Source organism: Heterodontus francisci, chromosome 38 (assembly GCF_036365525.1).
Source record: "Heterodontus francisci isolate sHetFra1 chromosome 38, sHetFra1.hap1, whole genome shotgun sequence".
Lineage (NCBI taxonomy): Eukaryota > Metazoa > Chordata > Chondrichthyes > Heterodontiformes > Heterodontidae > Heterodontus > Heterodontus francisci.
Window position 1 is genome coordinate 38,166,688 of NC_090408.1, and position 14,208 is coordinate 38,180,895.

Here is a 14,208-nt window from a genome sequence, read left to right on the forward strand (position 1 = left end):
ACATTTTGCTTATTGCACTGGTGGTGTCCAAAGGCGTTTCTTTTAACAATTTTATTCTCCAGTTTGGTGATGCAGAAGAAACTTAGTGTCAGGCCTACAGGTCAAATCAAAAAAGCTTAAACCCAATAGATAAAACTTACAACAACAACAATTTGCATTTATATAGTAACTTTAATGTAGTAAAATGCCCCAAGGTGTTTCACAGGAATGTTATCAAACAAAATTTGACACTGAGCTCATAAGGAGATACTGGTGAAAGAGGTGGGTTTTATGAAGCGTTTTAAAGGAGGAAAGTGAGAAAGAGACGTGGAGAGTTTTCAGAAGGAATTCCAGAGCTTACGTACCCTCTTCCCCCCATGGTGGAGTGATTAAGATCAGGGATGGTCAGGAGGGCAGAATCGGAGGAGCAACAGCGAAACAATGTCCCTTGCAGCAAACTCAGTGTCTAGTGATAGCAGCCGTGTAGAGGTTAACAGGGAATGAGACGTCTAGTAAAAGTTTACAAAGTGTCCAGATTCCAGCCTAAGTGCTCATTTTTCTCCTCGCTTCCTGCTTTCTCCACAGACCTGCGGACCGCTCTGGTCCCACGAGTGCGGAAGCTCCTACTATAGCACCGGGATCTGCTGTAAGATTAGCTCCAACTTCAAAAGTGCTCGGGCCTTCGCACCAGCCATCCAGCGTACGACAAACATCCCTTCTGCTTTCAACTTGCATGTGTGCTTAAGTAGTTAAAGGAACACAGCTTTCCTGCCTGTGTCGCATAACCTACTTTCAGTCGGAAGCAATAACACATAGACGCTCGGCTTGAAAAAGCATGCCTGTAGGCCAGACAACTGGTTAACCAACACACAAAGCACGACATTGACGCTGAACTGCTTCTCTCCATAGGTTGTGAGACATACATGGACATTGTGATTGTTTTAGATGGCTCCAACAGTATTTATCCCTGGTACGAAGTCCAGAACTTTCTTATAAACATTCTGAAGACATTTTACATTGGACCTGGCCAGATACGGGTGAGCACTAAATGAGCACGAGACTTGTCTGGTCATCATACATCCAGTGTGGCGTCTGACTCATCAATAGACTGGGACTTGTCGCTTAATGTAATAAACAACTCACAGTCATTGAGAACTTCGACCTTAGAGCAGAGAAGGTTAAGGGGAGATTTGATGTAAGGGTTCAAAAGCAAGACGGGTTTTGACAGACTAAATAAGGAGAAATTGTTTCCAGTGACAGAAGGGTCAGTAACCAGAGGACACAGAATTAAGGTAATTGGTAAAAACAAAAAGAAAAGCGACATGTGGAAAACGTTTTTACGCAGCGAGTTGTTGTGATCTGGAATGCACTGCCTGAAAGGGCGGTGGAAGCAGATTCAATTGTAACTTTCAACAGAGAATTGGATAAATACTGGAAGGGGAAAGATTTGCAGGACGATAGGGAAAAAGCAGGGGGAATGGGATATGTGGAATGCTTTCTTTCATTGGCTGAGGTATAGCATAGTATATAGGTATAGTATATAGGGATGTCATGCTGGAACTGTATAGAGCGTTGGTTAGGCCACAGCTGGAGTATTGCGTACAGTTCTAGTCACCACATTACAGGAAGGACATAATTGCTCTGGAGAGAGTACAGAGGAGATTTACAAGAATGTTACCAGGGCTCGAAAGTTGCAGCTATGAGGAAAGGTTGGATAGGCTAGGGTTATTTTCCTGCGAACAGAGGAGGCTGAGGGGTGACTTAATTGAGGTGTACAAAATTATGAGGGGCCTAGATAAAGTAAACAGGAAGGACCTGATTCCCCTCGCGGAGAGGTCAATTACCAGGGGGGTACAGATTTAAGGTGATTGGTAGAAGGATTAGAGGGGACATGAGGAAAAACTTTTTCGCCCAGAGGGTGGTGGGAGTCTGGAATTCACTGCCCAGATCGGTAGTGGAGGCAGAAACCCTCAACTCATTTAAAAGGTACTTGGACATGCACCTGAAGTTCTGTGATCTGCAAGGCTATGGACCAGGTGCTGGAAGGTGGGATTAGATTGGGCAGCTAGTTTTTTTCAGCTGGCGCAGACATGATGGGCTGAATGGCCTCCTTCTGTTCCATAATTTTTCTATGGTTCTATGGGACTAATTGGCTGGCTGTCAAAGAGATGGCAAAGGTACAATGGGCTGAATGGCCTCCTTCTGTGCTGTATTATTTTATATGATTCTATGACTGAGATTGATGAATCTCTACAGCGTGGAGCTGAGTCCCATGCACTCGGAGAGTTCCAGGTCTAATCTCTAATCTGTGCTAAGATTGTGGGTATCATCATGGCTGGCATTTAGGGCCCTTTGCTTTTTATTCATTCTCGGGATGCAAACATCACTGGTAAGGCCGACGTTTATTGGCCATCCCCTAGTTGCCCTTGAGAAGCTGGTGGTTTAGCAGGCTGCTTCTTCGACTATTGCTGCCCGCGTGGTGAAATTGCTCCTACAATGCTGTCCAACGTTGGCCTCAGCACCATAGGAAAATCAGCCAATATTTCAGCTTCTAATCACTAGCCAGTGAGCCCCGCCACCCCCACACCCTTGACAACTGGAAAGTGTGGTGTTGGATGAGTACTATAGGGTCACATCAAATTGCCCATCAACACCCACTCTCTGGGATCCCAGCTTTACCCCTGCATCCACCAGCACTTTCAGGCAAGAAGGACCCACAATAGCTGGCAACATAAAGAGCCTTCCAACCCATCAGTTCTGGCTAGATTTAAACCCAAATCCCAAGGGCACAAGGACAGTGTGTTAAACTCATGACAATATCTGCTCAGAAATGTCATTGATTATAAACTTCATATTCTTAGTTTGGACCAATAAGTTCAGGAAGAAACTTTACCAGAAAGATTCCTTTTTAATACTGAACCAATTTATAAACATTCAGTTTTAACTTGAATAACCTTGTGTTTTCTAAATTAAAATGTTGGAAATACACAGCACATCAGTCAGTGTTGTAATGTTCTTATTCTTTAGGGTTCATTAGAGGCGGGAGTTTTTGATAAGGCAATAAATTTATTAAGATTTAAAACGACATCACATACAGCAGCTCACTGCTGGCTTACAAACAGCAACTGGTTTGTACAGTCTGGACCTAACAAGTTGTCCATTTGCAACATTGGTACTGGTGTTAAGGGAATGTCTCGAAATTACACTTTTGAATTGATGTGCTGGAGTCAATGTTAACCCCTATTTTTGGGTTGGCAGGTGAAAACTGTGTGCAAAACACACTTGTTGGTCTAGATTTCAGGGGGATTTTTGGCTCCCGAGCCTTGGCTACATGCTGCCAGCTGGCTGTATACCAGAAATGGACGGAAGGCGGTAACTGGCTAGCAGGCGGGAGAGGAGGTTTGAGTGATCAGCAGGAAGGGAAGGCTTGAAGAGGGTCTTGCAAGGAGGGAAGGAAGGAGGGGGTGTCCTGTGCTTCTCCCGTGTTCTTATACCCTGCTGTATTTGTTCCACAGCTGGGAATTGTGCAATATGGAGAGACTGCTGTTCACGAGTTTGAGCTGAGGGACTACAAGTCTGTTTCTGATGTTGTCAAAGCCGCAAGGAGCATTGAACAGCGAGGAGGCACAGAAACCAACACAGCGCATGGCATCGAGATCGCACGGTAATGGCACCCAAGCCCTGCCCCTGTACCCCCCAATTCTAATTCCAGAACAGATAGGTGAAAGACATTGGGTGTGGTGGGGGGGAGGCTCATTTTAACCTCATCCACCCCACAGGATAGTGACAGGTTCAGTTCAGCCGCCTGTTTTACGCCCCACCCGATTTTACATTCCATTGAAGTCAATCCAGTCCCATGAGATTCTCAACAGGAGGGTTAAGATAAACCTTTTCCCATGAGGTTTGTGTGTGGGAACACATCAGTGAACCGAAAAAACATTTCAAAAGACATTTACTCCATTTAACACTCCAACAATGACCTAATCACATTCAGAAAATTGTGGAACTGTTAAATGCCAAACTCAGAACAACACAAAGGATCCAGCTCCTGAATTCTAGTCAGGAACCTTTGTGGACATGTGAACATGGGTAAGGACAGGACTGGACTTTGCTGGGATAGCATCGCGATCGAGCAGTCTGTTGACACTCGGTGAGGTGGGGGGGTGGAAATTTGTCTGGCTCTGGTTTCAGCCACAAAGATGACGAGGTGGCCACAAGGCAAGCCGGAAGCAAAGGCGCAAGACGAACTGAGAACTGGGCCTGAGGCCTCATCTAAATACTCGGGGTGAGCTGTCCACAGCCTTTCGAGCCTCCACAGGCAGCTCATCCTTCTGCTGCCCTGGATTTTGGGCTGACTCTCTCTTTCTGTCCTTGCTCTCCGCTTGTCTTTTCCTGCTCCCTCGCCTCAGCCTTCCCACCCTCCTCCCTGCCAATTCCCTTCTCCTGCTTCCCTTCCCAGGGCTCTGTGTCACCACCTTTTCCTGTTCTGAGGCCTTCTCTGCTTTTGCTTCCTGCTCCAATGCCACTGACCAGGCGCCAGGAGGTGAGTAATATTCCAGGGAAAGCCACCTGCTGCATGGAAGGAGGCTCCAGGTCCGCTGACACATTGCAACACCTGGTAACTGCAGCTCACCCAGTAAAATGGTGCCAGTCACTTCTGAAAGAAGTTCTAAAGACCATGTCCCATACAGTAGCAGGGTCATCTAAGCTCAGGCTTTTCCCTATTAAGTTTTATTGAACCAAGAGTTGCCAACTCTGGCTGGACATATTGCTGGTGGTTTTACTTATTCATTCTGGGGATGTGGGCATCACTGGCAAATCCAGCATTTATTGCCCATCCCTAGTTGCCCTTGAGAAGGTGAACCTTGGCCCTTATAGACATGACTTGACAACTGTCAGGTGAGTTGTCAACAACTGAGATGTCTTCTTGAACCACTGCAGTCCTTGTGGTGAAGGTACTCCCACAGTGCTGCTAGTCTTCTTGTCGCCTCCCGTATCCAACCTGACTTTACCTCCTGAGTTGCTTGCAGCAGTGTCTGGGAGATTAATCGTCATTTCCTGGAGACCCCAGGGCAATACTGGGGGGTTGGCAACCATGAAACCAGTTCATCACAGCGACCTCTCCCCACCTCTCCCCCCACCCCCCACCCCCTGCTATCTGCCCTAATCAATGTACCTTCGCACATCCTGTAGTCCACTCCATTAATCACTCATTAACAACTCACAGTCACATAAACACAGCCTGAGAATCTTCCCCGAGGCTATATATTTATAGATGTGAAGATGTCTTGTGCCAGATTATTTCAACAACACATGTCATTTTGGCTGAATAATTTTCCTAGTGAGCTGCTTCACTCTGTTACTGTGGACGCTGGAAATCGGAAATAAAAACACAACATACTGGCAATACTCAGCAGTTCAGGCAGCATCTGTAGAGAGAGGAACAGAGTTAATGGGGAGAGTTTTATGCTCTCCCCTGCAGTGGGTTTGGAGGCAGGGAGAGCATAAAATTGAATGGGATGGTGGTGGGGTCTGCCAAAATTGAGTCCAGGGTGGAAAGGCCTGTGAAACGGCCTTCCCGCCCCACCGCTAATTGAGGCCCTTAACTGGGTAATTAAAGCCCAATTATGGGCTTCAGCCCGCCACCGCAATTAGCCATGCGCTAGGCAGCTCTGTCACTACACAGGAAGCATGGCGTGGAAAACCATGCAGTCTGTTTTCCGGCTCCAGTGGGGGGACTGGGGGCATGGGGGGGTGGGGGGGTTCCATCGTTAAAAGGCAGTTAGTCCCTGAGGGAATCGGCATCGGGAAGGGTGGGCCTGCTGAGAACCACCCCCCCTGCACTTGCTGCCAACCTCTCTACACCCCCCTCCCCCACAATTCCCACCCCATGAGACCCCTCCCACCCTGACCTACCTGTGGCCTGGGTCCAGCGCCGCTCCTGGGCCTCGGGTAGTTGCTCCACCGGCAGCAGCCACTGCCTCTGCAGTGGCATTGCTCAGTTAAAGAGCTGTCAGCCTCTGATTGGCCTGCAGCTGTCTGAGGGCGGGATATCCGTCGCTGGGGTCCTTGATCCCGTGGCAGGCCCAGTGCTGTCCACTTGACTGCCTAATTGGCACTAGATTGGGCGAGTCTCCCACAGAAGAGGCAATACGGGGTTCTCAGCGTCACTTTTTCCGGATATCGAGACCCCCGTCGCCACGATAAACTCCCGGCCATAATGTTTCAGTTCGGTGACCTTTCATCAGTTACTTAATGAAGTTTGCTTATGTGAAATAAATTAATTACTCTGCTGTATTTTATGGACTGACATGCCTTTTACATTACTGATCTGTTTGTATTGTAGATGGTTCTGTGTACTGTTTGCCCAATAACACTCGCAGAGGCCGATTCTGAGACTATTGAGCATTCGCTCATTTGAGTATACCGAGTTGCTAAAAGGTTTTACCATTGTGGTTCCTGACATTCCCTGGCCTCTGTCCCACACCATAATATCACCCTCAGTCCTGTGATCTGCTCCCCAATCCCGTGCTTCTGTCCAGTTCCTTCCTTCAAGCTCCCAGTCCTCCACCACTATGCTCCAAACCATACTGAGACCAGGCGGGTGACCTCTCCCAACTAAAGCTGCATTTATTCACTGGTACAGACAGGCCCAGGGCTCAACCTCCCGACAGTAATTATGTCCCCAGATAGAACCTGGTATTAAATCTGAACGTACACTCAGTGATCCCATGCTGCTAGTGAGGCGTTCATCTTGAAGGCGGCACTGGGTTGGTGAATTGACATTGTATTCTTCAAGCCCTGTCACCAATCTTCGAGTGCAGCTCTTCACTTTGAGTGCTGAATCAATTAATTTAACCTTGTGGTTCTTCAGATCCAACATTTATCCCTCAACTGACACCCATAAAACAAGTTATCTGGTCAGTTCATAGAATAATAAAACACGAGAGCACAGAAAGAGGCCATTCAGCCCCTCAAGTCTGTGCCAGTTCTGTTTAAAGAGCAGTCCAATTTGTCCAGCTCCCCCCTCTTTGCCCTTATCTCTGCAATTTTTTTCTCCTTCAAGTATTTATCTGATTTCCTTTTAAAAGTTACTCTTGAATCTGTATCCAGCAACCTCTCAAGCAGTGCATTCCAAACCCTGACCAATCATTGTGTAACAATGTATTTTCACATGTCGCCTCTGGTTCTCTTGCCAATCACCTTAAACCTGTGCGCTTTGGTCATCAATCCTTTCTCTTTATTTGCTCAATCCAAACCTGACATGTTTTAAACACTTCTCCCAAATCTCTTCGCCTTCTCTGCTCTAAGGAGAACAATCCCAGCATCATTGCTGTTTGTGGGAACTTGCCATACGCAAATTAGCTGCTGTGTTTCCTGCAGTGATTAAATTTATAAAGTACTTCATTGGCTGCAACGCACTTTAGGATAATCTGAGGCCATGAAAGGCTCTATATAAATGCAAATCTGTCTTTTCTTATCGTGGAGAGGAATTGATTCCAGTCACGTTCTTACCTGAACTTAACTTTCTGGCACTAGTTGTTGGGTAGTGATCAGGAGCAGGACACTAGCTGGTTACTTACCTGGCAGGGGAGAAACCATGATCAGTGGCTTTTGATCCTGGGTATGCTTTGAGTAAAATGGTTATAACCAATCTTCGAGCTTCAGGCCAGGGAGTGCGTAACACTGTTTTGGTGGTGGTGAAGGACAAGGAAGGAGATGCACCGGTTGATCACACCTTCTTCTTCAAGAAAATCCTCATTGATTGCTGTGGATTCCAAGCTACGGACATCCTCTGCCTGCAGGATTTCCCCAGCAGTGGATATTTCGACATGATGTTCGAGAATGTGGAGGAATCCTGAAGGCGTTCAAGGAGAAAGGGAACCTGGCGCCGCTGTCGATCCTCACAGTGGAGCCACTCTTCACACTTAGGTCACAACGTGACCGGGTGGTGACAATTCATCTCTACAACCCCCATGTTCCTGTGGTGGATGTACTCGCCTTTCTCGCCAGGTACGTCGAGGGGGCTGGCAGCAGCACTGATGTCAAGGACCCATTTGGGATTTGGACCAGCAAGCGGCAGGTCAAGGTGACCTTGAAGGTCGATGCTAATGGAACCATCATCCACCCTCCCTCTAGCTTCGCAATCGGGGAAGTCGAGGCTTCTTGGTCTACACTGGGCAGCCCAGAGTTTGTCACACCTGTGACAAATCTGGTCATGTGGCAGCTGACTGCAGCACGGCTGTCTGCAAGAACTGCAAGAAGGAAGGCCATCAGACCAAGGACTGTAAGCAGAGTAAGTGTTGCAACTTGTGCGGTGCGGCAGGCCACCTCGACAAAACCAGCCCCCAACGCTGCCTCAGTTATGCTCAGGCAGCAAGGTCCAAGGAAAGGCCGGGAGAAGGAACGACGAAGGCGTCCAGTGCTGGAAAGCAGACAAGCAACCTTCTCCGCAATCAGGAAAGTCTACCTGCGAAGGAGAAGAAAGGGGAGGCAGCTGAAACCAGCAACCCAGCACCTACCTTGTGCCCAGAAACCTCTCCTCCACAGACAGAATCAATGGAGGAGTAGGCAGCAGATGGACAAACAGGTCAGTGGCAAGTGGTACAAAGGAAAACCACAAAGAAAAGACCTCCAAAAGCAGAACAGGCCACCACCCAAACCAGTGGCAAGAGGAGGCTACCGTCTGAGACAGACTACAGCAGCTCCTCTTCACTGGACGAGGAAGTGCCGGAACAACGGCATCTGCAAAAGAAGCGGCAGAACTCAAAGCAGTTGGAAGATAAAGCCCCCCAGCCCCCGGGCACTGGAAGCTGTGATGGGCCCAGCGCGCCCCAAACCCAAAGTGCTAAACCTAGTGACATGCCCAGCGCATCCCAGCTCCGGGATACCGAGAGCAACGACATGTCTGGCACACTCCAGCTCCGGGAAGCCGGGAGCAGTGATGTTTTCGAGGAGGAACAGAGGGGAACAGCAGAGGACAACCCAATCCTTGCTGCCTACAAGACCACCCCCCCCCCCACCAATGTCACCCCAGCGGAACAAACCCTGCATGAAAAACCAGGAGGGGTTTCTGAGCCCAACAATTGTGAAACAGCTTGCGTACACTATGGGTATGCAGGAACATCCCAAAGGACTGGGACGAGCAAGGACAAATGGTATGGGAAGCAACAACTAACTTAAAAAATGGGTATAAGGATTGCTTCAATTAATGTGCGTAGCATTAAATCCACTACGCGATGTATTTCAACCTTGGATTTTCTCGCCAAGGTCAAAGCCGACCTATTGTTTCTGCAGGAGTGTGGAATACCACACCTCAGCACCTACAGGCAATGGTTGCGATGGTGGTCCCACGAGCCATCGATCTGGTCAGGGGGTAATGATTGCCGTTCCTCCGGCCTGGGTATTGTGCTGCGGGGAGGTAACTTCACCATCTCTTAAGGAGATGGTGGGTGGTCGCTTCCTTGTAGCAGATGTAATGTACAACAACGCTCCGCTCCGGTTGATCAACGTGTCTGCACCAGTTCAATGCAGCGAGCGGCTGACCGTCTTCCGGCAGCTCCCACTGCTGCTGGCGACGTCCAGGCCGGGTCATCCTAGACGGTGACTTCAACTGCATCATCGATGCAGCTGGACGATCCGGCAGAGACGACAGCAAACTGGATGCTACGTCCAGATTCCTAACAGAAATAGTAAAAGATGCCAAACTGCACGATGTCTTCAGCAAACCTGCAGACGGAGCGCAGCGCAGATACACATGGTCAAGGTCGGACGGGTCTGCCCGTTCCAGGATTGACTTCCTGTTTGTGTCCCGTGCTGTCACGGTCAGATCCACCGACGTCAAGCAGGTGTTCTTCTCCGACCTCTGCCTCTTACTGGCCGACTGTCACTTACAGGACGACCAGCGGGTTGGCAGAGGGACGTGGAAGCTCAATGCTACACTGCTGACCCCAGAGAACATTGAGGAACTCAAAAGGGATTACAAAGGTTGGAGAACCGTGAAACCCCTCTTTGAGTCTCCAGTTCACTGGTGGGAAGTGATTAAGGAGAACATCAAGAGGTTCTTCATCCACAAAGGTGTTCAGAGGGTGAGAGACAGACAGAGGGAAATGTACCGACTCCAGAGAAGTATGCAAAATCTGCTCCGGCTGCAGACGATGGGAGTCGAGGTCAAGGAGGACCCCCATGAGGTGAAGAGCCAGCAGGCCTTGCTCTTTGCCACGGAGGCCTCCAAGATCATCTTCCGGTCCAGAGTCCGCTCCATCGAGCAGGATGAGATCTGCTCGCGTTACTTCTTCCAAAAGGTACACACAGAGAGCTTTGTTATCAGCAGCCTGAAGGAAGAAGATGGCTCGGTAACGTCTTCGCAGTCCGACATACTAAGGATCAGCAAATCCTTTTATGCTGGGCTGTAGGACGCAAAGCGCACAGACAGCAGAGCCTCCCAGTCCTTCCTGTCATCCATCACAGAGGTCTGAGATGACAGCATGAGGGAGAGACTGGACAAGCCGCTAACTCTGGACGAGCTGACAAAGGCCGTCATGTCTTCGAGACGAGTAAAACTCCCGGAAGCGACGGCTTACCGGTCGAGTTGTACTCGGCCCTGTGGGACTGGGTCGGCCCGGACCTGCTGGAAGTATACGAGAGTATGCTCCTGGCCGGCAGCATGTCCGAATCCATGAGGAAAGGCATCATCACCCTCATCTACAAGCGGAAGGGGGAGAGGGCAGAAATCAGAAATTGGCAGCCCATCTCACTGCTTAATGCTGACTACAAGATTCTGTCAAAAGTCATAGCCAGTCGAGTCAAGTCTGCTCTGGAGTGGGTGATCCACCCTGATCAGACCTGTACTGTACCCGGCAGGAAGATCTCCGATAGTCTCGCGCTACTCAGGGATACGATCGCCTACGTACGGGACAGGAGGGTGGACACCTGCCTCATCAGCCTGGACCAGGAGAAGGCTTTTGACAGGATATCGCACACCTACATGATGGACGTGCTTTCCAAAATGGGGTTTGGGGAGGGAATCTGCAATTGGATCCAACTGCTCTACACAAACATCAGTAGCGCAGTCTCAATCAATGGGTGGGAATCAGAAAGTTTCCCGATCAAATCTGGAGTCAGACAGGGCTGTCCTCTGTCCCCGGTCTTGTTTGTTTGCTGTATTGAACCCTTTGCTGAGTCTATTAGGAAGGATGCGAGCATAAGAGGGGTGACAATCCCAGGCAGCGGAGGCACTCAGGTCAAAACCTCCCTGTACATGGATGACGTCGCCGTTTTCTGCTCGGATCCGCTGTCCGTGCGCAGACTGATGAGCATCTGCGACCAGTTCGAACGGCAAGAGCGAGGCCATGTTCTTTGGCAACTGGGCTGACCGATCCTTTGTCCCCTTCACCGTCAGGTCAGATTACCTGAAGGTGCTGGGGATATGGTTCGGAAGGGCCGGGCCGTGCACCAAAACATGGGAGGAGCGAGTAGCCGGGGTACAACATAAGCTGAGCATGTGGGAGCAGTGATCTCTCTCCATTGTGGGTAAGAACCTGGTCATCAGGTGCAAGGTGCTCATGTTGTTGCTGTACGTGGCGCAGGTCTGGCCCATACCCCACTCCTGCGCTGTGGCGGTCACCCGAGCCATTTTCCGCTTCATCTGGGGATCCAAAATGGACCAGGTCCGGAGGGACATGATGTTCAAACCTCTGGATAAGGGCGGGAAAAATGTACCCAACATTGCCCTCATCCTGATGACCACTTTCGCGCGCGGCTGCATCAAGCTGTGTGTAGACCTCCAGTATGCAACTCCAAGTGTCACTATGTGCTGAGGTTCTATCTGTCCCCGGTGTTCCGAAGGATGGGCCTGGTCACATTGCCGCGGAATGCTCCATCCAGTTGGACTGTGCCGTACCACCTATCCTTCGTGGAGCAGTTTCTGCGGGAAAACACCTTTGACCACCGATCCATCAGGCAGTGGTCTGCACGGAATGTCCTCAAGGCCCTACGGGAAAAGGAGACGGTGGATCCTGTCGGATGGTTCCCCGAGCAGACCGTCAAAGTCATTTGGCGGAATGCCTCATCACCAGAACTTTCAAACAAGCACCAAGATGTAGCTTGGCTGGTGGTGAGAAGAGGCCTCCCCGTCAGATCCTTCTTGCACGCCCGAAGTCTCACCCCCTCCGCACAATGCCCTCGAGGTGGCTGTGGTGGGGAAGAGACTGTTGCCTACCTCCTCCTGGAATGTGTCTTTGCAAAGCAGGTGTGGAAAGAGATGCAGTGGTTTTTGTCGTGGTTCATCCCAAGCAGCTCTGTAACACAGGAGTCTGTGCTCTACGGGCTGTTCCCAGGGACGCACACCGAGATAAACATCAACTGCTGCTGGAGGACCATCAATTCGGTGAAAGACTCCCTTTGGTCTACCCGAAACTTGCTGGTCTTCCAGCGCAAAGAGTTGTCCACAACCAAATGTTGCAGACTGGCACATTCCAAGGTCCAGGACTACGTGCTGAGGGACGCACTAAAGCTTGGGGCAGCCGCAGCAAAGGCTCAATGGGGAAAGACCACTGTGTAAGGTCCCCCCACCAAGCTGAACTGAGGGGCTGGATCCATGGAAAACCCCTCGAACTGTATCCGGAAAATATTTGTTTGCCGTAAAATGTATATGGCATAAAAAATGAAATGGAAGGGTTGTGAGGCAACTCACTCCTGTATTGAAGGAAACTGACCTCCTTTGCACTGTTTGTATTGTTTGACTTGGTGCTGTTTGGATCTGTTTTGTAATGTATTTTTTTACAAATTTTTATGAATGAAGTATATTTTGGAAATAAAAGATAAAGATACTTGCTGGTTCCCACCCCCATCAACCTCCATGCACACCCCCGCCATTGCTGCCATTCCTTCCCCCCTATCCCCCACCCCACCTCCCTAACCCAGCAGAGCTGGGAATAATCTGACCGTTCCAAATGGCATCTCAGCTGGGATCAAGCTTCCTCAGCAGATCCCCGTGATTTTCAAGTTTATGGTTAAAGCTGTCCGACACTGAATGGACGAATTGTTCGGCAGTGAAGGAACCGGAAACTCTGACAGAAAATAAACCTGCCTGATTTTATGCTTTCCTTTGCAATTCCACAGTGGGAACAGTGGATGCTTTCGGTTAACTGTACTGCACATATCCTGACCACAGGATTCCAAACTCACCCGAAACTCACTGCAAGCATTTTCACTCGTGCTTATCTTGCAGATTTCTGATGATCTCATAGTCAATGCCCATAATGACAAGTCGGAGACTCCCATTTTCCCATCATTGTTGGATGACAGGTCACATAATGTCTTCGGATATGAATAATATTGTTACACATAATCGGCTTTTCACCACTTCCGTCACTGCCAGTTTATTTTGTGTTTGTCGGGCGAGATCCAGGTCCTGTTGTTATGTCATTGTCTAAAAGGGCAAAAGTCCACGATTCAGGGGTGGAAAACTGTATGAGAGAAGGTGGTGTAAATTATTAGTAATTAGCAGTCAAATATGGATTTTAAAAACCTGTAAAATACTCTAAAGAGGACATAGTTCAATAATGTTAAGCTTCTTGGACAAAATAAGTTAAAGTAGGGGATGATGAGTTTTGAGACTAAATTCACTGCTCCTGCACTCCCAGCAGAGAGCTGCACTCTAAGGTGCACACATCCCATTAGCATTGTCGCCCCATCTTTGCCCCTGCCCTGTTGATTTGTGACTCCCCATTTGGAGCAATGCAAAAAAAAACCCTACTCATCTCCCTTGTTTTGCTAAATTACCGTTAATCATGTTCGTAGGACATCCCAAAGCACTTCACAACCAACGAGTTACGTTTGAAGTGGAGTCACTGTTGTTATTTAGTCAACCATGGCAGTCAGTTTTGTGCACAGCAAGATCCCATAAACATCAAACAAGCAGTTCATCTGTTTTTGCTTTTTTCTGGTGGCGATGGATTCGGGGAGGAATGTTGCCCAGGTCAACAACAACTACTTGCATTTATATACCACCTTAATAGTAAAACTATAGCACTTCACTGGAGCATTTTCAAATTAAAATTGGACACCAAGCCACAGAAGGAGATATTAGGATAGATGCCATAAAGCTGGATCAAAGAGGTAGGTTTTAAGGAGTGTCTAAAAGGAGGAGAGAGAGGTGGAGAGGTAGAGAGGCTTCGGGAGGGAATTCCAGAGTTTAGGGCCAAGACACCTGAAGGCATGGCTGCC

The 14,208-nt window shown here is 49.0% G+C and overlaps 1 protein-coding gene across 1 annotated transcript in view; it reads left to right on the forward strand.

Moving 5' to 3' along the window:
• Nucleotides 1-14,208, forward strand: part of itga11a (integrin, alpha 11a) — a 138,557-nt gene that overhangs the window by 62,129 nt on the left and 62,220 nt on the right. Inside the window, exons 5-7 of the mRNA XM_068018134.1 lie at nt 565-679; nt 889-1,016; nt 3,495-3,643. Of these exons, the coding sequence (XP_067874235.1) occupies nt 565-679; nt 889-1,016; nt 3,495-3,643 (392 nt within the window). The remainder of the gene's footprint in view (nt 1-564; nt 680-888; nt 1,017-3,494; nt 3,644-14,208) is intronic.